Here is a 23,995-nt window from a genome sequence, read left to right as displayed (position 1 = left end):
TGTTCTTATCTTGCCATGACAAAATATATTATTCTCAATACAGCAGTCAGAGTAATCCTTCACAATATAAATTAGACCATGTCATTCCTTTGCTCCAAACTCTCCAATGGCTTCCCAGATCCTTCAGAGTAAAGCCAAGGTCCTCTGAAAAGCCAGTAAGGCCCTATGGGATCAGCCCCCCACCATGACCCCATCACCTCTCTAATGTCATCTCCAATCACTCTCCCCTGCTGGCTTCATTCTAGCTATCTCTCTACCCAGAACACTTCTCTATTTATATATCCACGTGGCGTGCTCACTTCACTCCCTCCCTTCCTTCAGAGAGGTCTTCCTGACCACTTTATATAAAACCAACCTCAACTTCACTGCTTTCTGATTTTTCTCAATAACATTTATCACCACCTATTAACATCCTACACGTAACATACTACACATTTATTTATTTGGTTTTTTTCTCCTGGCTACCTCTACCCCAAGAATGCAAGTTCCATGAAGTCAAGGGCATTGTCTTGTTCACTGTTGTATTCTTATAGCCTGTATTGATGGGGCATGACACATAGTAAGTGCACAATACTTCATATTTGCTGCATGAATTAATTAATTGAATGAGTGAACAAAATTTGATGGAGATAAAAAGATTAATAGTTTCACATCTCTTTTATTTGGCCTTATTATGATAAGCCTATATTACTGTTATAATTAAAATCCAAAGAAAAGGACTTTTTAAAAAAATGTACAATATGAGGCAATTTATTTTTAAAATATAATATCTTATAAATGGAAAGACATCCCATATTCATGGACATGGATGGCAAGACATAATATTGTTCAGATGGCAATGCTGCCCAAATTGTTCTACAAATTCATGTACTACCCATCAAAATTCCACCTGGCTTCTTCTCAGCAATTCTTGTCATCATTGACAAGGTGGTCCTGAAATTTGTAAGGAAATTCAAGAGAACTAGAACAGCTAAAACAGTCTTGAAAAAGAAGAGGAGCAAAGTTGAAGGACTGACACTTCCCAATTTCAGACTTACTACAGAGGTACAAAAATCAAGACAGAATAATACTGGCATAAGCACAGACATGTAGATCAGTGGAATAAAACTGAAAGTTCAGAAATAAAGTCAATGTTTACGGTCATTTCATGTTTGACAAGGGTGCCAAAATCATTCAATGGGAGAAAGAGTAGTCTCTTCAACAAATGGTACTGAGATAACTGGATACTCACATGCAAAAGAATGAAGTTGAACCCCTACCTCACACCATATACAAAAATTAACTTAAAAAGTTAATTTTTAAAAAAGCTGTCTATGGCCATACCACCCTAAACATGCCCGATCTCATCTAAAAAACTTAATTTTTTAGTAGATCAGAGACCTAAATGTAAGAGTTAAAGCCATAAAATACTTAGATGAAAATATAGGTGTAAATCTTCATGACCTTGGGATTAAGTGACCATTTCTTGGTTATGACACCAAAAGCTCAAGCACCCAAACAAAGAAAAAGCAGGTAATTGAGATTTCATCAAAATTAAAAATGTTTGTGCCACAAAGGACACCATCAAGAAAATGAAAAGGCAACACACAGTGGAAGAAAATATTTGCAAATCATATATCTGATAAGAAATTGTATCCAGAAGATATAAAAAGTCTTACAACTCATTACTTAAAAAACCTCAAAACACAAATAATCTAATGTAAAAATGGACAAAGGATCTGAAAAAACATTTTTCCAAAGAACATATGCAAATGATAATTAGCATATGAAAAGATTCTCAACATCATTAGTCATTAAAAAATTGCAAATCAAAATCACAATGAGACATCACTCCATACCCACTAGAATGGCTATAATCAAAAAGACAGATAATAACAAGTATTAGAGAGGATATGGAGGAATTAAAACCCTCACACACTGCTTGTAGGAATGTAAAATGTTGCAGCCACTTTAGAAAACAGTTTGGCAGTTTCTCAAAAGGTTAAAGAGAGAGTTACCATATGACCCAGCAATTCCACTCCTAGATATATATACACAGGAGGATTGTAAACATACAAAAACCTGCACAATAATGTTCATAGCAGCATTATTCATAGCAGTCAAAAAGTAGAAACAACACACATGTCCATCAACGGATGAATGGATAAATAAAATGTGGTATCTTCATATAATGGAATATTATTTGGCAATAAAAAGGAATGAAATACTAATATATACTACCAAATGGATGAACCATGCAAACATTATGCTAAGTTAAAGACATTGGTCACAAAAGACCACATATTGTATGATTCCGTTTATATGAAATATCCAGAATAGGAAAATGTATACAGACAGAAAGATTAGTAGTTGCCTAAGGTTAGGTGGGTGAGAGGAAGGGGAGTGACTGCTAATGGGTACAGCATTTTTTATAAGAGGTTATGAAAATTTTCTAACATTGATTGTGGTGATGGTTACCCAAGTCTGTGAGTACACTAAAAACCATGAAATTGTACTCTCTGTAGGTGAACTGTATGGTATGTGAATTAGATCTTAATAAAGCTGCTATCTTAGTGTATATATACATATATCTGCATGGTTACTTTCTGGTGATGGGATTACAACAGAATTTCGATTTCTCTTTTTGCTTATATCTTTTCCCTCCAGAGGTTGAACAAATACTGGTAAAGGATGTTACAAAAGAGATTCCTACAGCTGGTGGGGCTGCACAGATGACACCAAACATCCTTCCCAACTCTAAGATCTTAAGATTTACCTTGGAAAATTCTAAAGGGTGGAAGAATATCTAATCAAACTGGAGGACCATTGTTCTCTTTTGGGACAATCTGAAGCATTGCTCTGTGATCAGAGATGCCAATTAACATTCCTCTAAGAACTTACCCTGCTGTAGTTCTTCAGGGCCAGGTGAGCTTTTCCCATGTGGAAGTATGCTTTTGTGTATTTTTCATCACACTGCATAAAAGAGAATGACTGATCAGATGTTTCAGAAGATTTGAATTCAGTAGCCACTCCCCTAACTGCCTAGCTAATACTCAAAGTGTTAAAGCAGAGCTTTGGTTCCCAGGACAGCTATCAGAGTTAACAATTAGAACTTTTCTGTGCATCTGTGACCAAACTAATTGATGTCTGCAAGGAGACTGGATGCACAAGTAAGCTTTCTATCAAATTAATTAATGATACCTGCCAGTTTTCATTTCCACTTAATGAGACTCAATCAGGAAGTAAAGCAGAAACTCTGAGTGTAGAAGAGCTCTTAACACTGGCTGAACATTAGAATCACTGGGATGCTTCTGGAAATCCTGATGGGCAGGCTGCAACCCACACCAGTTAAATTATGATCTGGGGTAGGGCCCAGGATTCAGTAATTTTTTAAGCTCTCCAGGTTATGTAAATGTGCAGCCAAGTTTGAGAACCACTGGTTTATTAGAAGAGAGAATTCACTCTAGGAAAACAGCTGAGGTTACTATTATATCTTAGTGGGCCTGGGAAGTTCCTCCCCCCAAATAAACCCCAGCATGTATATTGAGAACTTATATTCATATCGCTTAAGACCAGGAGGGATGCTCCCTTCAAAATGCAGAATTGAAACTTATGGCTGAGAATTGATTATTTACATAGGGACCCTGCACCTCCCCACCCCCGATTATTAAAACTCCACAGAGAATGATTTGCATGGAGACACAAACTAAAATTTAAAACATCCAGTTAATTAACATTTACTGTGCCAGATGTTTAGAGTTCAAGCTCAGGAGCCTAAAATATCCCGAATGAGTCCTTATTCTGCCGCTCACCAGAAGCAGGGCAATGGCCAGGCCACCTAACTTTTCTGACACTCATCTTCCTCATCTAGAAAGTGAAGGTAATGTTAGTATCTCTTTCTTGGATTGTGGTGAGGAGGAAATCATGTAAAACACTTAGCGCATTGCCAGTTAATGCAATATTAGCTGCTGTTGTTGCAGATATCACAACAGCAGTCCATTTCAAAACAAAAGAGAAAATTTAGAGAAAAGCTGAATAATAATAAAAGAGGGAACAATAATCGTTGGAGAGGCCTTTATAGATGCATTTCATCTATATAATTTCCTGATTCGCTGCTAAGTGACTGGCAGCAATAATATTAATAATAATAACACACGATTGTTCAGTCCTTACCACGTGCTAGGCGTTGAGCTTGATGGTTCATATGAATGATATTATAGAAGCCTTATAACAACTCTATGAAACAGATACAATTATTATCCCATTTTATGGATGAGGAAATTAGGGGGTGGAGAGGTTCCAGCTCATACAGACAGTAAGCGGAAGAGCTGGAATTTGATATCCTGCCATTTAATCCCAGGGCTAAAGGGCTTAAAAACTACACCAAATCTCCTTCAGGAAAGTGCTGTAGAAAAACTATATAGATGCTACATAAAATGCAAGAAACAAAGGCCAGTAGAAGGAAATCTGGTCTGAAGAGATGTAGTCTAAAAAAGGGTATGTAAAGGAGGGGGGATTTGAGCCAGATCTTGAGTGATTTGGAGAGGTGAGGGGAGGTGATGGGGGGAATGGACTGCGCAAGTTCCCGAGGTGGCAGAGTACAGGGGCTTCTGTGGACAGTCCAGGTGGGATTGAGGGGCAGGTGCTGGAAGAGGGCAGATCATGCTGGAAAGGGAGAGCTGCACGGTGATGTCACATGGAGGCCTTGAACACCAGGCTAGGGGAGAGGAGTTAGCAATTGTGGGGTGGAGGCAAGTTGGTCTGGAGGCGGCCTGCAGAAGGGTCCAGAGGAGGAAAAGGCAGGAAGATGCGAGAGGAGACCAGAACAATCGCTTAGAACAACGGCTCGTGTTTGAAGTTCTGGCGACAGTGGGAGTGAAAGAAACGCAGACACAACATGGGAGCTATGTCAGAGAGAGAACTGACCAGCAGCGACTACCTGTAACGACAGGGTGAAGGAGAAGGTGAAGTCAAAGCTTGGGGTCCAGCTGCCTGGAAGACTCGTGTGGCCTTAACAGGAAGAGGTCAGCCAGGGCAGGTGGCGGGGAAGTCGAGCGGGAAGATGAAGAGCTGGCTTCTAGACATACTGAATTTCAGATGGTGCCGGGACAATCAAAAGGAACCTGCAGGAGGCAGCTCAAATGCAGCCTGGAGCCACGGGCAGGGAGACTGGGTAAGCAGGCCTGAGAGCCATGTGCAGAGATGAGAGATGGACCCATAAGAGGAGACGAGAGCTTTGAGGGATCAACTGGAGAGAGAAGAACGGCAGGGAGCAGAAGAGCGAACCCTGGTGAGTTCACAAAGGGTGAAACTCAGGAAGCAAGGAAGGAATGGTCAAAGGGAAGAGAGGAAACTCCAGCACTGCAGCTCATGAAAACCAAATACTGACAGAGTGCGAGGGTTTTAACAGGGGCGGGGGGATCCAAGCCCCAAGCATTAAAGCCTTGTCCATGCCCTTCGTGTCATCACCAAGTGGGTATAGTTGTGACTTCACTTCCTCAGACAATGACACAAAGGGCCGCTAATGGGTTTTCTCACTAATAGGGTCAGCCCTTACTAGGATTTTCTCAGGAAAACCTCAGGTTCCCTTTAAAGGAATCCTGGCTGCAGAGGAAGATGTATTTCATTGTGCAGGAAGTGTTTGGCCAAGAAAGAACTGATTCCGATCTTAACTGAAAGCAGCTTTGCTGCCTTACTTATCTTCCCTGACAAGGAACATCAGTCTTGAAATATCATCACACAGGCTTGTCTCTACCAATTCAAAAGTGTCAAGAAATATTAAATTGGGATGAAAGTACGAAAACTATTAATAATGGAGTGCCGGTGACATTCGCTATTGTTATATTACTTCTAAAGGAGTGAAGCTTTTCTCTTTTAATTTGCAGCTTTCTCAAAGAACCAACCATTATTAGTTTTTAGAACTCTCTGTGCATTCTTTCCCACCCTTCCAAGTGTTTACCCAAACCTCTTCAACAGGGAGCCTCGCTGGGTATTTAACAAGATTGGCTGCTGAATGTCAGTGTTTTTAATGTCAGCTCCATTGGGCCCACTTTGCCTTGGTTTCACTGTTAATTACATTGTACTTCAATTAACAATTGGGAACAGGCCAGCGTGTTGTCCTGAATCAGCGTGATGATGTGTCTACCTCTTTGGTCCTTTTCAGATCAGAAAAGATACTGCTGTAGGCCCTGAGAGGAGACCTTGTTTCTTCCACAGAAGGGAAGGCGATCCACACCCAGGAATTATGGGGTTTTAAGGTGTCAGTGGAGATGCTGTATATGGGAGATGGTGAAGACTCCAGACATACAGGTAGACCGACACTAGCTCCATGATCCTGCACAAGTTACTTTAATTCATCTCTCAGTCTTGGTTTCCTTGCCAGAAAAACAGGAAAAATAGTGGCTTTGAACAGAATAGAATAGAATGTTGTGAGTGTGCAGCAAGTGGTGGTTTTTGCTGTTATTGCTAGATCAACCAAGGAAAACATCCTTGCCACTCTCTTCTCCTACAGAATAATGGTAGAAAAAAATCATGATCAAACAAGGTGACAAAACAGGTTAGTGGATCCATACTGCAGCTGTGAGGAGCTTGATGTCAACTTTGGGCAACTCTCATAGCTCGAAGTCCATACAATGCAATGGGACAAGATTTGCTACACACTGTATCTTCTAAAGGACAAAGTAATCAGACATTCCAGATGTCATTGTGGAGGATCCCTCGTGTTTTATGAACCATTACAAGCAAAAATGACTTTCAAATTCATCCCTGTTTCCCTTGCTTACCTTTTCATAAAAAAAAATAAGAAAGTCAGTGTGGCCAGTATGTTGTGAAGTGTGCTCTTGTTTTGGGCCACACTCATTAGGTTAGAATAGGTGTGCTGCACCAGGGAACTGAAGCCGCAGGAGAAACTTGGTACATTCTCCTGACACCACAATTTTTCTTGATTGTATTTGAAATACTATTGTTATATTAAACCAAACAGATGTCATGAAAATGCCGCACAAAACTCACAAGGATTTTAAGATAAAACACACAACTTAAAAGGAATTTCATGCTTTCTGCTTCTAGACCCTTGAGGAGCTCGTGATCCTTCTCCTCTGCTCTGAGCAGCACTTCGGTGCAGAAGTCTGACAAGCACTAGTTTTGGTTATTTAGTGAAAGCCCCCTGTGACAGAGTAACTTAGAGGAATGTGGATTAAGGGTTATTTCAATATTTAGTCCTTTCAAATAACGTCACTAAGAAGTGATCATGCCATTTCTCTTTTTAAAACTCTAAACATTTCCACCAATAGTCCTTCCTTCCACGCACTTTTGATTATCTATTTTGGCAGATTTCAGAGGAAATACTATGCACAATATTAAGCTACCTGCCTGAGGCCTGACTGAAGTTGAACAATAGAAATTCTTTCTTCTGATTATTCCTCTACAAATAGAGGGTGTTATAATATATTTCCAAATTATTAGGGCTGGAGGGAAAAACTACAAACCGATGAGTAAGAGCTACAACTCTGCAGAAACAAGCTCCCAGAGCTGGCTCCAGAAGAGAAAAGGAGGCATTTCCACTATTGCCTGGAGCAAAGCATCTGACAACACAAAAGTAAAGAATGAGCTATTGCAAAAACTGTAGAGAAAGAGGAAGAATGAGATCTAGTGTTCCACAGCAATATAGGGAGGCTACACTCAACAATAAAGTACTGTATAATTTCAAGTAGCTGGATCCTGAACAATTCAGTCAATGTTAATTAGCTGGATGTTTTACATTTTAGTTTATGTCTCTAGGCAAATCATTCCCTGTGGAGTTATAATAATTGGGGGCAGAGAGGTGCAGGGCCCCTGTGTAAATGGTAAATTCTCAAGGATGGCGAATGTTCCCCACACAAAGAAGTGACAAATATTTGAGGTGATGAATATGCAAAGTACCCTGATAAGATCACTGCACACTGTATAAATGTACCCAAATATCATATTTTACTCCATAAATATATACAATTATTATGGGTCAATTAAGAAAAAATAAATTAAAAAAAGGAAAAAAGGTTTAACTGCTAAAGTAAAAAAAAAGGAATGTGCTGTTGCAATATAAAACCTTGAGGAACCAATAACAGCAGCTTCTCTGGAGAGCTCACTATGAGCTGGGCACTTTATGTGCATTATCATGATCCTCCCAACAATTTTATTCTACCCCATTTTATAGATGAGGACACTGAGGCTCTGATGGCAAGCCTACACCCCTTCCTACCTTGATGTACTGGCAGCTCTTTCGGATTCACTTCAGGACTAAGACATCTGGCCTAAGCAAGCCCAACAACATCATGTGGGAAAGGAAATATTCTCTTACCTTGAGAGCCCATTCACAATCCACCAGTGCCTTCTGGTAGTCCCCAAGTTTTATATAAGCCTGTCGGGACATAAACAGTGGATATCATACACAGCTCTGCCTCGAGCAGTCTTTGTCAACACAGAAGGGACAGCTGCACAGTAGAACGGTGATGAGGAGTACCTGACCCCTACCTGGATCAGCCAGTGTCTTGGCAGGAAACAGACGGCACACTACACGGGGCAGCAGGGAAAGTTCAATAAAGGCACTGCTTGCAGGGTGAGGGCAGGGCTTAGGGAAACCCACAAGGGGTGCTACAGAATCCCAGAGCGAGCACCAGTGGACAGCCATTACCACGGCTAGAACTGAAGGGACAGAGGAGGGAGCAAGGAACAAAATAAGAGAGGACAGGCATGTAGAAAGAGCTGCCTGACACGAGCTGAGGCCTTTACTAGAGCTGGAAGCCAAGAGAATAATTACCCCAATCTCACTTTCCTTCTTCCTCTTTTTTTTTTTGACCAGTAAGGGGATTGTAACCCTTGGCTCAGTGTCGTCTGCACCACACTCAGCCAGTGAGTGCACCGGCCATCCCTATATAGGATCCGAACCCACAGCCTCAGCGGTCCCAGTGCTGCACTCTCCTGAGTGAGCCATGGGGCCGGCCATAAAAGTTTATTTTTATTTTTTTCCCTCTTCCTTTTGATTTCATTGGCTGAACCCAAAATGAGGGCTGGAAGCCAAAGAGCCGATCCACACAGGCCAGTCCCCAGGGCACCGTGAGGGGCACAGAAGATCTGAAGGGGCTAAAGGAAAGTACCCAGCACACTAAATGCATCTGCAAAGGAAGATCTAGCTTCTGAGTCTACACTACTGTGAATGTTCCAGGACATCAAGTGATAAAGGGAATCAAAAAGACAGATAACAAGTATTAGAAAGGATGTGGAAAATTAGACCCCTATATGCTGCTGGTAGGAATGTACAATGGTACAGCCACTTTGGAAGTCTGGCAGTTCCTCAAAAGGTTAAACACATAGTTACTTACTATATGACACAGCAATTCCACTCCTAGATATATACCCAAGAAAATTATAAACATATGTCCATACAAAAACCTGCACAAGAATGTTCACAGAAGTATTATTCATAGTAGTCAGAAAGTGAAAACAACCCAAATGTCCATCAGTTGATGAATGGATAAATAAGATGTGGTATATCCATAAATGGAAAATTATTTAGCAATAAAAAGGAATGAAGAAGTGATACATGTGACAACATGGATGAACCTTGAAAACTTAATCTAATAAAAGAAGCCAGTCACAAAGGACGAACACTACACGATTCTCTTTATATGAAATGTCCAGAATAGGCAAATGCATAGCGACAGAAAGTAGATTAGTGGTTGCCTAAGGCTGGGGGAGAGGGAAGGGAATGGGAAGATTGAAGGGTGACAGCTAAAGAGTATGGAGTTTCTTTGGGGATGACAAAACGTCCAAAAATTAATTGTGATGGTTTCATAACTCTGTGATTATATTTAAAATAGTGATGTACACTTTAAATGGGTGAATTGCATAGTATGTGAATTATATCTCAAAAATGCTGTTATCAAAAAATGATCCAGAAAAAGTTCTGCTTCCGTCCTCATGTGCACAGAAGGAAGAAATAGAGAAAATAGGCTGACATTTAGGAATCAGACCATCACCATGAACTCTTAACGCCAAATGCCTGCGGCATTCTTTTGGAATCCCATAGAATGGGGAAAATCCTGAAAATCAAGAGTTGACTCAGAATTCTGTGATCTACTCAAACTAAACTGATTTGACAATTTAGTTCATTTAACGTTCCTAAGAGGCATATAAACAAACAGAAGACTGTTTAAAAACAACAACAATGGCTACTATAACCTCTGTATTAATTACTGGATACAATAAGTGGTCAATAAATTCTTATCAAGTTACACTAAGTAGATTTGAAGCACTCTTCTGGAAAGTTCCCTAAGAGGCTTCAATGATCATCCTGCTGTAAGAAAGAAAACCAAGCACCAGGAGGATAAAGCCTTTCCCAAGGTCCCAACAGACACCAATAATAGAGTCAATAGCACAGGTAGGTTTGCCCATGACCAAAACTGTACCAAGGCACTGTGACATTTTTAACAATGAACATGATGAGATATTTACATGGACAAGCCAATTGTGGGCTCAGTGTTGGAGCTCCTGGGAATCTCAGCATTCAACCAGAGCGAGCAGGGAGCGGCAACAGCCAGCTGATGAACTTCTGCAGTGCAGCTCCTTGCTTCGACAGAAAGGAAGCTGCTTTCATTAATTCGGGTTCTGTACTGATTGAAGAAGACAATTCTTTGAGCTGTCTGTTCTACAAAACACCATCCTTTCCTCCAGGGTCTTGGGTTTCATTTGAAAGTCAGAGGATCTGAGGAAGAAGCTGGCGTCATTCTGGACGACCGCAGCCGTGATTCCATATCATTGTTATTCAGGATACATACAGACTCTGAAAAAGTCTGTATCGACTTCCAGAATTTCTCTACACAGCATTTCGCTTAGTCTTTTCCTTTTTTTAAGGCTTGGATGCAACACCCTATAACTTCTCCATTCTCGTTTGCTTTTCCACATTTTAAAAGGAACTGCTTTTTCCAATGGCAGTTCAACTCCAGATTTATCTAAATTTTACCAGCAATCTATTGATCATAACATTAGCTCCAGGAGAAAAAGAAAGCAATGAAAGGGTAGGACTTCTCTCTAGCAACCAACACTCAATTCAGAGAGTCCTTATTAGGTGTTTTCTAACACTGCAGGCATACAGGGGAGGCATTTTAAAAACAGTCAATGGTTCAAATGATTGGTAACACCAGGCAGCACATTTTGCATTTATTTGTCTCTGAATAAGCTTTCTCTTTGGAAAAGCTGGGGGAAATTGCCTCCCCAAAGCTTTTCACTGCATTTACTTATATTTATCCACATTCATTCTTAATGTGATTCTTCAGAACTAATCAAAATGCTGCTTAAAACTGAGTACTGTAAAAATGTAATTTAGATAAATCTGGGTATAGGCAGTCTGAATTACATAACATTTTTAAAGCAATTCAATTTTATTGCTTTTAAATAACTTCAGAGTAACATGACTAAACAAGCGTCAGTAGGTAGATGTTTTTCGAGACCAAATTTGGTGATAAATAAGGAACTATAATTATTGTATTAACTGCTTGCCTTTAAATGATTCTTCTGAATTGTCAACAGAAACTTAGTTCCCTTAAATGGACTTGTTGTGCCTCCAATGTTATGTAACTTAACAAGGATGTATTGAATATCTGTTGTAAATAAAGTATTAGGGGAAAAAGTATATGCCCTCAAAAAGTTTGCAATCTTGTTCAGGTGATGAAATGTACACTGCTAAATCAACTTCTGTCCATCTTATTTACCAATTCGCATCCTTAGAACAAGTTTTCTCCACCAATGGGGGTAGATAAATGACACATCAACTCTAGTCTGACTTATCCAAACAGCTGAACTAATGAGGTTATACTGTGCTTGGATTTATCATTAAATCACTGTCACTTAGACTTTCTGGCCTCCTAATGTCCTACTTCTTGCTTTCAATACTTTTCCTCCACATACCACAGCCAAACATTCTTAATTGGATGCAGCTACAGAAACTGGAGCTGGTGAGAGCTCTGCAGCAGCCTCTCCCTCTTGTCAACGACATGTCGTCAAGTTCATCTCAACAGGTTCTGACATCTCCTGACCATAGGGTAATCACGTCCATGACTCTGCCAACTTTCCAGGCCCGAGCAACAGAGAACTCTACCACACAAAAGCTCAACTACTTCTCAAAGATAGGATCACAGGTGACATTTTTGTTTCAACTGAGAACTATCAGCCTGTTCCTTCAATAAGCAGCAGATAATAAACACCTGGGTGATGGTTTTTACCTGGTACTGCAGAAAACTGAGCTCAGCTATTACAGAAAACTGAAGTATAAGGGCTTTCAGAAACTCCAAATTTCTGAGAAATTGGCTCTGAGTCCATCAGCTATCTACTTTACCCCAGGTCACAGAATCTGAATCTTAAGGAGGGATTGACACAATGAGTGAGAAATTATCAGGAAAGTAACCCCTAGGAGTTTACACCACCACCAAAATAGAAGCCTGGGCAAATCCAGTGGTGCCAGAATTCCAAGTCTCACAGGTCATGTCATTCCTCTAGTATTCTCCTTTCTGCACATGGAGACACACCTGGTTACCATCAGTGACGTGCTGAAGCCAACTTACACTATGGAGAGAGCTGATAACGTGAAGCTCTTCCCAAGTCCTCCTTCAGTGATTTCAAATTGGTCGTTTCAGATCAGATCATGGTGAGAGTACTTACACCATGGAAACTGGTTCAGTACCCCCAGCCCCCCACAAAACAAGGGCCAGTCGTTAAACATTTACCAGCCCACCGGTGGTACTATCTAGTCGTCTTTGTCTGCTTTCACAAGTAAGTGTAAGTAGCAACTGTCCCCTGAGAACACCCCACGGCCACATCTGTGGCTCACTGACCTGGGCTCGGTTAGTGTAGAGCACTTTCATGTCCTTCAGCTTTTCCAAACCCTCACTGTAGTGCAGGACGGCCGTTTCATAATCGCCTTTAGAAAATGCTTCATTCCCTTTTTCTTTTAGGGCTAGGAGAAAAAGTCACACAGGTGAGCTCTCACCACACATCGAAAAATTCTTTTAGACTTTATTCCACTGATTTTCCAATTCTACTTTGAAGGTCTTCGCTTCTATTGATCCAAAAGGGATTTGTCACTTGTTTCTCTCTGCAGATATTTCAGGACCAGCTTCTTTGAGTATTTTTTCTCCAAATCTACCCCAAGTCCTCTAACTAGCTTCTCAGGAAAAGTAAATGTTTCTGCATCAAGGCTCAGAACTACTCCAAGTTAGCCACAGAGACCAAGTCTACACGTTCAATGTCTCATAAAGAGAGTCAAATAATTGATCTTCTGACAAATAAGGAATCATCCAGATCTGCAGCACACATACCACTGGGTGGTATAAAATAAATGCTGAAAGCATTCTTCTGTCATGGGTATCTGCCCCCTCCCCGCCCCACAACCCTGTCTCTTTCTTTGTTTTCCTTTATGTCCCCTCTCCTTTCTCACATCTTTGTTTCATTTTCTTTTTTGCTCCTTCATGCATGCCTAAGCCTCGGCAGAGGCACCTCACTCCCATCCCTCCCCACTTTCCACGCACTGTTTAGCAGCTGTTCAATTTTATCTGCTAAGTCCTTCCATATGCTTTAGAAAGAGGTTTGACTGTGCAGGCTGACTGGGGGCTACGATCGACTCCTTCTTGTTGCAGCAGGAACAGAGAACAGAGCACCAGTGACTTCTGCCTGGCTGTGTCCCAGTGCCGCAGGCCCTCTTGTGTGCTCTTTCTAGCAAAAACCACCAAGCTATTGAAAAGTAAGCACCAACTATTACCATCTGCTAAAACTTTGTTTTCTCTTCTTCTCTTGGCTCGTTCCTTTGCATCCTTCTCCACAGATGCCAAGAAGGCCTCTGACAGCAGAGTAATTTAAGATATTAAAAAGAAAAATCCAAATACTATAATCAGTTCTTTAGTTCAAATTCAGAAGGATGCTACTTTACAGCTTTACAGCCACACTTCTTATGCATACAAATACAGGCACAGGCACACACACGCATGCGCGCACACACACACAATTCTGAGGCAACTAAAATGACATTTTCTTAATTTGACATTAAATGGTAACCTGTGTAATGTATTATTATACATGATGGCTATGACTGTGCTTCAAATTTGAATTATGCCTTTTAAAAGAGTTTTTCTTTGAAGAGAGACTTTTTTGTTCCATTTAGCATAATGAGCTTCTGAGCTCAGCAGCAGAGAAACTATCTGGATCTTTTGAACAGCTCAGAGTAAATTGGATGATACAGAATAACTAAATTCAGTTTACAAAAAATTGGCCAGGAGAAAATTGAGAAAAACCTCTGAGTGATGTCCCCTCTGACCAGTAGCAGCAGAATTGGGTGATCAGTAGATTTTTGTTCATGGGTTGATTGTAAGCCCAGAGGCTATAATGTAAGGATGTGGAAGCTACAATCAATAAAAACTGATACTAAATAAATAATACACATTGAGAAGAGAGAGAATGCTGTCCTTACCTGAGTTCATTTCATCTGCATTCTGCAGGACACAGGTTATCATAAAAACAAAGAAATAAATTTCAAAAACCACTCTCCGATTTATAAATACATGAACCAAGAAAGCAAATCAATTACAAAGGAGTCAGGTCATCTCCTTAAACCACTAATACTGAGAAGCCCAAAATTCAGGGGGCTTGCTTTAAATCAGATGTGATTATGGGCACAATTGCTATGTGGCTAAGTCTGCAGAAAAAGGCTGCCCAGGTCAAGGGACCCCACCTGCCACTGAATGAGTTGGTAATATGAGGGATCTTCAAAAAGGTCATGGAAGGATTCATATTGTCATTTAATTCTGTTTTTGCATATATGAGTTAGTAGAATATATTACCTTAACAGTATAGCTTAAATATAACACACAAGCTCAGCAGGTGGAGAGGCCAAATTTTCATTGAAATAAACACAAAACATTGTTTAAAGATGACCCAGAAAGACCAAGGAAAAAAAATCAGAGTTTATACTTCCTTGTGGAAAATAAATCTAGTGGATCTAATAAAGACTATTTCAGCTTCACCACACAGTTTGAGGTTAAACTACTGCCTCAATGCAGATCTTCTTGCTATATCTACTTATATAACTCCATAATAGAAAAGGAAACCTCAGGAGCTTGTGGAGGACTAATCATGGTCTTGTTCGAGGTAGTCCTACATTCATCCTCCTCTTCATCTTCCTCCATGAGCAGCAGTCTCTTTTCTGTCTCGAGGACAGCTTTCTGTTGCACAACTGGGTCATCAGAATTCATCTCCTGAATTAAATTGGCTAGAAGAGAAATCAGATGTGAATCATTCAAACAAGGTCTTCAAAAGGAAAGACAACATTCACTAGAAAGAATGGTGCAGGAAACTTGCGGAGAGGATCTTGAAGAAGGAAAGATCAAGCAACAGAAATCAAAACAGAGCAATTAGAACCAATGCAAAAAAAAAATTAAGAACAGGATTTGTTTTGCCTAGAAAAAGCTGCAGGAGAATTTAAGTGTGGGCTTCGAGGAATAGAGTTTTCAGCCATTATTTAATTCGACAATAATTTATGGAGAGCTTATTATGAGTTAAACATTATGCTGAATTCTATAGATAACAATGATGAATAAAAAAGATTCTTTTTTAAGAGCTTATAATCTTGTGTGGGAGACAAACATGTAAGTACAGGCAGCTCTGACATCTCAAAACAGTATCCCTTAACCCTATCCCTACTGTCTCCACTTTACTGCCAGCTTAGATTCCACGGTCCATCACTTGGCAGCCATCCAGCTCATATACTCAACTCCCTTGCTCTCCCACACCACCTAACAGACAAAACTCCAACTCTAGATGAGCCCAACTCTCAACTTCCTACCCCTCTCAGCCTTTATTAAGAATGCTGAGTACTGAGGGAGAAAGACAGATTGATATTGATGCCTGGGGGAACTGGTTCCAACTCAACTGGACCTTCAGTGACACCCAGCAATCCTACTATGTTACCTTAGGCAAGTCATCCTATCATTTTCTCAAAGACTTTCAAAAGTTTTCTGTAATCTAAACAGATGACTGTTTTAAACAGGTGACCTGAAAGAGATGCCATCAGGAAGGAATTCTTTCAACTTCCTGCCATCAGAACTTGACAACTACCTACACCTATATCCATCCTTCCTTTCTACCACAAGGAAAAGGTGTCTCTCCTCCCGTATGAGGTTAATCCCTCGTCCTGTAATCAGCATCCCACCGTCCTGTTTTGCATAATCAGGAACCCTGCATCACCAGTTAATTATCCCATTTCAGCGATATTTTCAACCTCTCCCATTCAACCAGCTTCTTCCTAAAGGTATTTATATACTTTCAGTCTCTTCCAATGCCCTGTCTCCTTCCATTCACAACTAAACTTCTTACAGGTATTTTACTGTTCCCATTTCTTGATTTACCACTGACTCTTCAAGGATATTTGTTTTAAAAAATTTTAGTTGTAAAATATTTCAAACATACAGAAAATAATATAACAGACATTTTTGTTTCTATACCAGATGTAAGTTAATATGTATCCTTTCTCCAGCATGCTTTAATGTTTAGTATTTGTATCATTTAGCTGCATAACATGCCACCCCAAAACTTAGTGGCTTAAAACCACCACCACTTATTTAGCTTTATTTAGTTCACAGTTTTCTGCATCAGCAATCTGAGCTGGACTTAGCTGGCCGATTCCTCCGGTTTCAGCTAGGACCACACATTTATCTGTGGTCAGCTGTTAGTCATCTAAGTGGCTCTGCTTTGGAAAGTTGGCTGGCAGTTGGGGCTTGAGCAATGGGAGCAACTACGAGGAGTGTGTCTCATCTTCTGGCAGGAGTTCCCAACAGTGGCATGAGAGCGAGCCCCAATGCACACACACCTTTCAATCCTCTGCCTGTGCCATGTTTACAACATCTTTTCAGCCAAAGCAAGTCACATGGCCAAGCCAGATTCAAGGGGTAGAGAAACAGACTCCATTCTTGATGGGAAGAAAGGAGCTTGTGACCATTTTTGCCATCTACTGAAGAATCTGTGTATGTGTGTATCCAAACATTTTAAATAAATAGTTTTATAAAACGTGCATTCTTTTGCAACCTACTTTTTTCTCTTACTATGCTTTAGAGATGTGTTCTTGATACACAGAGTTCTAGTTGATTTATTTTAGTCATTGTCATACCATAGTTAATCCATTCTCTGATTGATGGATGGCCGGGTGTTATTTTTTTTTATTTTTTGTGACAGTAAATAAATGCTGAATTGACTACCTGTATGTACATATTTCCTTATGCATACATGTTACATATTCTTCAGAATATGGCTATACCAATTTTTACTACTATAAACAGCATAATATGTTTCTCAGACCCACTGAGACTCTCCTTAAGAATCATTTACTCCTACATCATCCCTATCTCCCCTTTCCCTATAAACATCTATACTCCATTGAGAAATTGGGAAATTACCCTCTTGTGATTCTCCCGTGATAAAATTTGTTATGCCTATTCTCAAAAAAAAAAAAAAAAAGAAGTAAACAGTGTACATTCCTCCACATTCTTGTCAACACTTGTTATTGTCACACCTTTAAGATGTCAATATAATGGATGGGAATGGTTTCTCATTAATGTTTTAATTTCCATTTTACTGAATATGACCGGGATTGAACATCTTCTTATTGGTTTATGGGCCCTCAGGATTTCTTCTTCTGTGTAATGCCTGTTCCTATCCTTGGCCAATTTTTTATTGGGTCATTCATCTCTTTCATATTAATTTACAGTTGACCTTTGAACAACGTGCAGGTTAGGGGTGGTGATGCCATATGCAGTCAAAAACCTGCATATAACTTTTGATTCCCCACAAATTTAACTACTAATAGCCTACTGTTGACTGAAAGCCTTACTCACAACTCTTTGAGTTGGTAATATGAGGGGTCACATATTTTAACACATATTTTGTTATATGTATCATATACTGTATTCTTACAATAAAGTAAGCTAGAACAAAAAAATATTATTAAGGAAATCATAAGAAAGAGACAATACTTGTACAATACTGTACATGCATTTATTGAAAAAAAAATCCACATATAAGTGGACCCATGCAGTTCAAATCTGTATTGTTCGAGAGTCAACTGTATGTGATTTCTTTATACACTCTGCACTAGTTGCATGTATGTGCAAATGTCTTCTCCTTGGGTATGGTTTGTCTTGTTTCTACGGAACCTTTGTTGAAGAGATTTTCTTTTTAATTTTAATATGTTAAATATACCAAATGTTTCCTTTATGTGCTATACCTTTTGTGTCATTAATGTTATAAATATAGTCTCTTCTACAAGTTTTAAAGTTTTGTTTTACTTGTGAAGGTATTTAATGCACCTAGAGCTGATTTTTCTGTAGGACAGGAGCACCATTTGTGGAGGGGCCCCTGCCTTCCCCGCCAACACGTCTTGTCATCCCTGTTACATGTGTGAACTGCTCAAGGCTCTTCATTCCTTTCCACTGATTACTCATCTTTCCCGGCACCAAAACCACCATGCATTAATTATGATGGCTTTATAATAAATCTCGAATATCAGCTGAGGACAGTTGTCCCACCTTCTTTGTTTCCTGCACAATTTTCTTGGTTATTCTTGGTCCTTTGCTCTTCTATGTGAACTCTGGAATCAGCTCATTGAATTTTTCTGCAAGTCACTTCTGGATTTTGATCTAAATTTTATTGACTGTATAGAATAATTTGAGAACTGACATCCTTACCAAATGAGTCTTTCCATCCATGATAAAATATATGTTTCCACTTATTTAAATATTCTTTTGTCTCAAATAAATTTTTTATTAGCTAAACTCCATATTTTATTCTAACCCCACTGGTGTCTCCCTAATGTCCTTTTTCTGTTTCAAAATCTCATCAGGGATACCACATTACGTTTAGTCATGTCTCCTTACGATTCTCTGGGCTGTGACAATTTCTCAAGTCTTTCCTTGTTTTTGAGGACCTTGACAGTTTTGAGGAGTATTGGTCAGGTATTTTGTAGAATGTCCTTCAATTTGAGTTTATCTGATATTCTTCTCATGGTTAGACTGGGGTTATGAGATTTTGAGAGGAAGACCACCACACATTATGCCAAAGGCATATCCTGTTACTAGTCAGCATATCCAGGTTCTTGATCCGTGAAAGAAGAATCTTCCATGGACTGGCAAAAGGAAAGGAAGAGAGAGACAGAGAAATGGAACATGATAGGGCTTTATTACCAAGAGAAGGTATGCACCAAAGTGCACAGGCATCTCCTCCACAGACAGGCGCACACGTCCCCAACGTTCTCCTTCCTCTCTGTCCCAAATGGAAACTCCCAGTGGCCAACCTCTGCCCCTCCTGGCCTGCCCAGTGTGCAGGCTCTGGCTGATCCAGTCTGAATATTTATGAGCAGCCTCCCTGGGTATGTCCCTACTCTATCCTGCCTCAGTCCTATCAACATAATTTATCATGATGTTAACCTTAATCATCTAAGATTGCCAGCTTTTTCCACTGTAAAGTTACTTGTCCCCTCCCTTTCCTTATTGTGTTCTTTGGAAGCAAGTCACTAAATGTATCTCACATTTAAGGGGTAGAGAGTTATGCTTCACCTGCTTAAGGGGGGAGTATCTACATAACTTATTTGGAATGGATTCACTGTTCTCCGGACAAACAAGAACTCTTTACCGTGGCTTCCAAGGTCTTCCCTGATCTGGCTTCTCCACACTCAGATGGGAGGGACCTTCTCTCCTTGATGTCTTCTCTCCAGCGACACGGGGTTTTTTATTCCTTCAGTTTCTCAAAAGCACCACACTCTAAATTCCCAGCTTTCCAATCTCCTTATTTCCCATTTAGAATACTTCCTTGCCCTCTCCCTAATGGCCAATTCCTACTCACTCTTCATAGTTTTGCTTAAAATTTCACTTCTCCAGCAAAACTTTATTTGACCTCAAAATTCAGGTGTTGAAGCCCTAAACCCAATGTGACTGTATTTGGAGATAGGGCCTTTAAAGAAGTAATTAAATGAAATCATAATGGTGGGCCCTAATTCAATATGACTGGTATCCTTATAAGAAGAGAAAGAGACACCACACGTGCATACACAGAGAGATGACCATGTGACACACAGCAAAAAGGCAGCTATCAGCGAGTCAAGGAGAGAGGCCTCAGAAGAAACAAGACCTGCTGACACCTTGATCTTGAACTTCTAGACTCCAGAACTGTGAGAAAATACATTTCTGCTGTTTAAGCCACCCAGTCTGTGGTTTTTTGTTACAGTAGCCCCAGCAAACTAAAACAACCCTCTAAGCTGGGTTAGATTCTCCTGAACTTTGCAAGTTTCTCTTTGTATCATACATCACACTTGAAATTACTTGTTTAATATCTGTTTTCCCCGCTGGACTGTAGATATTTTGAAGGAAGGTAATCCTTTTGCTGTACTCTCCAGTGCCTAGCAATACTCAATACATAGCAAAAGTCCAAGAAATGAATGCATAGGATCTATACACATGTAGCTATATAAATTTAATTTAAAATGAAATCAAATTAGAAATTCGGTTCCTCAGACACGCAAGCCCATTTCCAATGCTCAACAGCCACACGTGGCTAGTGGTTACCACAGTGGACAGCACAGTTTATAGAATACTTCCATCATCACAGAAAGATCTATTGAACAACACTGGTGTAAATGGTACCCGAATAAACTTTGAGTATGAATAAAAGTTAGCCAGGTAAAGAAAGATGGGGAGGCAGAGAGAATGACAAAGACCAGTGCAAAGTATAAAACATCAGAGCATGTGTGGGAAACTACAAATACTTTGTTGCTGCTCAAGTATGAGGTAGGGAGAGGAGAGAGAGGTAAGGACAAGGTCATGGGAGGACTTTAAGTCCTGATGAGAGCTTGGAGTTTATTGTGACTGCAAAAAGAATCCAAGCAGAGAAGTGTCTGGGTCAGATTTGCATTTTAGATACATTACTCTGTGGGGAGTATAAGCCTGGAGGCAGGAAAAACAATTAGGGGGTTGTTGAAATAGTCTGGGTGAGAAGAACCAGAACAAAGGGAGGGTTGGAGAAGATAAAACTGGCAAAAGAAGCCAACTTGATGGCTGATAAAGGGCTGAGAGATGGGAGGAGTCCAATATGACTTGTAAATTTCTGGATAGCAGTGCCACCAACTGAGACCAGGATGAATGGGAAGGTAGGAGATGCAGGTTATATTTGGAAGGAGGAGGACAGAGGGGGAAAGAGATGAAGACTCAATTTGGCCACATTAAGTGTGAGGTATTTGTGGGATACAGTGGATATGACAGTTGGCCATAGAGGCTGAGCCTCAGAAAAGAAGAAATTGGTGGCAGTTTAGATGTGGCGGTCACGAGCTAACAGGTTGTAGGTAAAACTGCATGCTTAGACTAGATCACCTGGAGAGAAAGGTGAGCAGGGAGTCAAGGCCAGAGCTCCAGAAACAGAGTTCAGGGATGAGCAAAGGAAAGGCCCACGAGAAACACAAAGAACACATTATGGATGGATCACTTACGAAGTTACCCAAACTATTTTTAAAACCATTTTATTCTCTGGACCCATACAATCTGCTAGAAGTAGCAATATCAACATATTTATATTTACTATGTAGGGCTTGTTGGTTTGTTGGTTTCCATCCTCAGACAAGTTCCCTGAAGTTTGAACAGGGACTGACAGGTTTGGAATTTCCTGAATGTCATCTGTGGGATCAGAGTATGTTCTCTGAGATCCCACCTGTCTGAGCTGGGGAAGGAGTCTCCTTGCCTAAAGGAAGAGAAGGGGATGCCAATCATAAGCCATCCATGTAATTGGATGGATTCTGAGGGAAAGCCATTTGGTTTTGCCTCCACAGCTCAAAAACAGAAATAGCTCTATCCTAAAACAGGAAGGATCCCAGACTGATCACCAGGGCTCCTGGAAGATCTCTTGAAAGGGAACAACTAGGCTCATTGGTGATGGGGAAATAGCAGCTCTTGACCCAAAAGCTTTCCACAGGAGAGCTGTCAGCCTGAATTCCAATTAGAATGCTAACAGCTTCTCTGATACCAATTAGCCAGAAAATACTGCCCCAAGGCTATTATGTAACTTGCTTCTCAATACCCTTTCTGTTTAATTTCAATTACATTTTTTTCTTAAGTCATAAACCTGTCAGGCAACCCAGGAACTAACTTAAGAGTAATCATTTCTCTTTAGCCACTCCACCTTTCTAAAGCGGAATTTAATTTGCTTATGATCTACTGGTACTTACTGATTTCATCCACATTTTTAAGAAATTTCTGTAAGTCTTTCTCCTGATCGTCAGCCATTGTAGATCAGAATCCCTGAGGGAAGCAGCATAAGTGATGAAATTAATAATAATAAAACACTAAACAGGACTGTAAGGCTCATTAGCGTTTTAAAACCTAGAGCCAAATGATTATTTTTAGGACAAATTTGTGTTTATAAATGTCGTGAATAACAACACGGTGATCCATCTCACTCCAAATGCTGTTTAAGGCCAAGGGACACTCATTACTTGTGATACTTCCGGAAAGCTGCCAGCCCTCCCTCCACTGGGGAAACCACTCTGCAAACAGTTCTTCCAAAGCCAATATCAACCACTGTGATTCAGGGACCTGCCATAGAGGAGACAGGGGTAGAGCAGCTGACAGATTGCTGGGGATAGAGACACTAACACCTGACTTCAATCATGAGGCCACTCTAGTCAGAGGCTTGGACCTGACAGCGTGACAGATAACCAGAGATGGGGCAATTTGCATCTAAATATCTGTACTTGTTTAAAATATAAGCCTCTGGCTTGTTTCTGAGGAGCGGAGAGGAGCTACAAATTGGCTGAAGGAATTAGAACTTGATACCACCGAGCACCAGTGTCTTGTCTCTCTAGGTCCTTTAGACAATTATTTCACAGTTGCTTCTGAGGAGGCGGCATGGTGTACCCAGTGGTACCCAAAGGTTCTCAGTCAGTAAACCTGGGACAGTGCCCAAGAATGTACTTTCAAATGATCTCTAGGTGATTCTGATTCACAGCTAGGTTTAGTAGTGTAAATTCCCATACCTACAGCTGGGAATTAGAAATCGGCCACGAACAAGCTGTGAGTTAACTGAGTTGAGTCTCGGTATCATTGTGTCCACCAATTACAGGCTGTGTGACCTTAGCTAAAGTCACAACCTCTCTGAGCCTCAGAGTCCTCACTCATACTAGGTAACAGGAACGGAGGATTATCCTGGGGATTAATTCATGTAAAGCACCAGGCAGCAATGGATTGTAAGTGTGAGGCACCCTTATCTATAAACGGGGGTGGGGGGTGTGGCTTAACTGAATGATCTCCAGGGTTCTTTCCAGCTCATGTTAAACTCCCACGGAACACGAAACAGAGGCCTGGTGAAGGGAATTCACCTGCCCAAGGGTTCTGCCCAAGGTCAGAAGGTAGGCTGGGCACTTCCATGGACAGGGGCCAGCCCCTCTGGTCGTAGGGCATGGATCTAAGGTCGTACCGTGCCCGGCCCGTGCTACCCACGACGGCTATGAGCGTGCTGGGGCAGGGTGACTGCTATGTGGCACCGCACCTGCAGGGTTCCTCTCAGGAGGGGCCGCGGGGACGCGCGCCGAGCCCGTGCCACGCTCTCCCGGATGCCTGGCGCGGAGGGGCGGGGCCGCCGCACCGTTGCCCGGCAACCGCTCCTCGGCGTCCACTGGCCCCTGTGCCCCCAGTGGAGGTCCCAGCCCTCAGCCGATACCGTCCCATCCGCTGGGGCCCCAACCAGCGTCCTCTGCTCGGCTCTGAGGGCCAGTCCAGGACCAGGTGTCAGGGAAGACCCCGGGGGCACCCCGCTGCACTGACCTGACGCGCCCACGGGTTGGACAGGAAATGGCGGTACGGACGGTGACCGACTCAGGGGTGGGACCAAGGGCGTGGCCAGGGCCGGGGGCGTGGCCAGGGGCGGGTCACAGGGACGCGCTCTAGCTTCTCGAGCTGGCTCCAAG

The 23,995-nt window shown here is 41.1% G+C and overlaps 1 protein-coding gene across 1 annotated transcript in view; it reads right to left on the bottom strand.

Moving 5' to 3' along the window:
* The window catches only part of TTC12 (tetratricopeptide repeat domain 12), a 45,206-nt gene extending 21,560 nt beyond the window's left edge, over nucleotides 1-23,646 (bottom strand). The window contains exons 1-8 of the mRNA XM_063094395.1: nucleotides 23,578-23,646; nucleotides 22,259-22,331; nucleotides 15,111-15,271; nucleotides 14,474-14,495; nucleotides 13,769-13,846; nucleotides 12,846-12,967; nucleotides 8,318-8,377; nucleotides 2,881-2,952 (exon numbers count right to left, since the gene is read on the bottom strand). Coding sequence (XP_062950465.1) covers nucleotides 2,881-2,952; nucleotides 8,318-8,377; nucleotides 12,846-12,967; nucleotides 13,769-13,846; nucleotides 14,474-14,495; nucleotides 15,111-15,271; nucleotides 22,259-22,316 — 573 coding nt within the window. The 5' untranslated portion in view covers nucleotides 22,317-22,331; nucleotides 23,578-23,646. The remainder of the gene's footprint in view (nucleotides 1-2,880; nucleotides 2,953-8,317; nucleotides 8,378-12,845; nucleotides 12,968-13,768; nucleotides 13,847-14,473; nucleotides 14,496-15,110; nucleotides 15,272-22,258; nucleotides 22,332-23,577) is intronic.
* Between the last annotated feature and the right edge of the window lie 349 nt (nucleotides 23,647-23,995).

This window comes from Cynocephalus volans, chromosome 4, assembly GCF_027409185.1.
Source record: "Cynocephalus volans isolate mCynVol1 chromosome 4, mCynVol1.pri, whole genome shotgun sequence".
Lineage (NCBI taxonomy): Eukaryota > Metazoa > Chordata > Mammalia > Dermoptera > Cynocephalidae > Cynocephalus > Cynocephalus volans.
The sequence above is the reverse complement of the archived record's forward strand: the minus strand, read 5'-3'. Positions and strand labels throughout refer to the sequence as shown.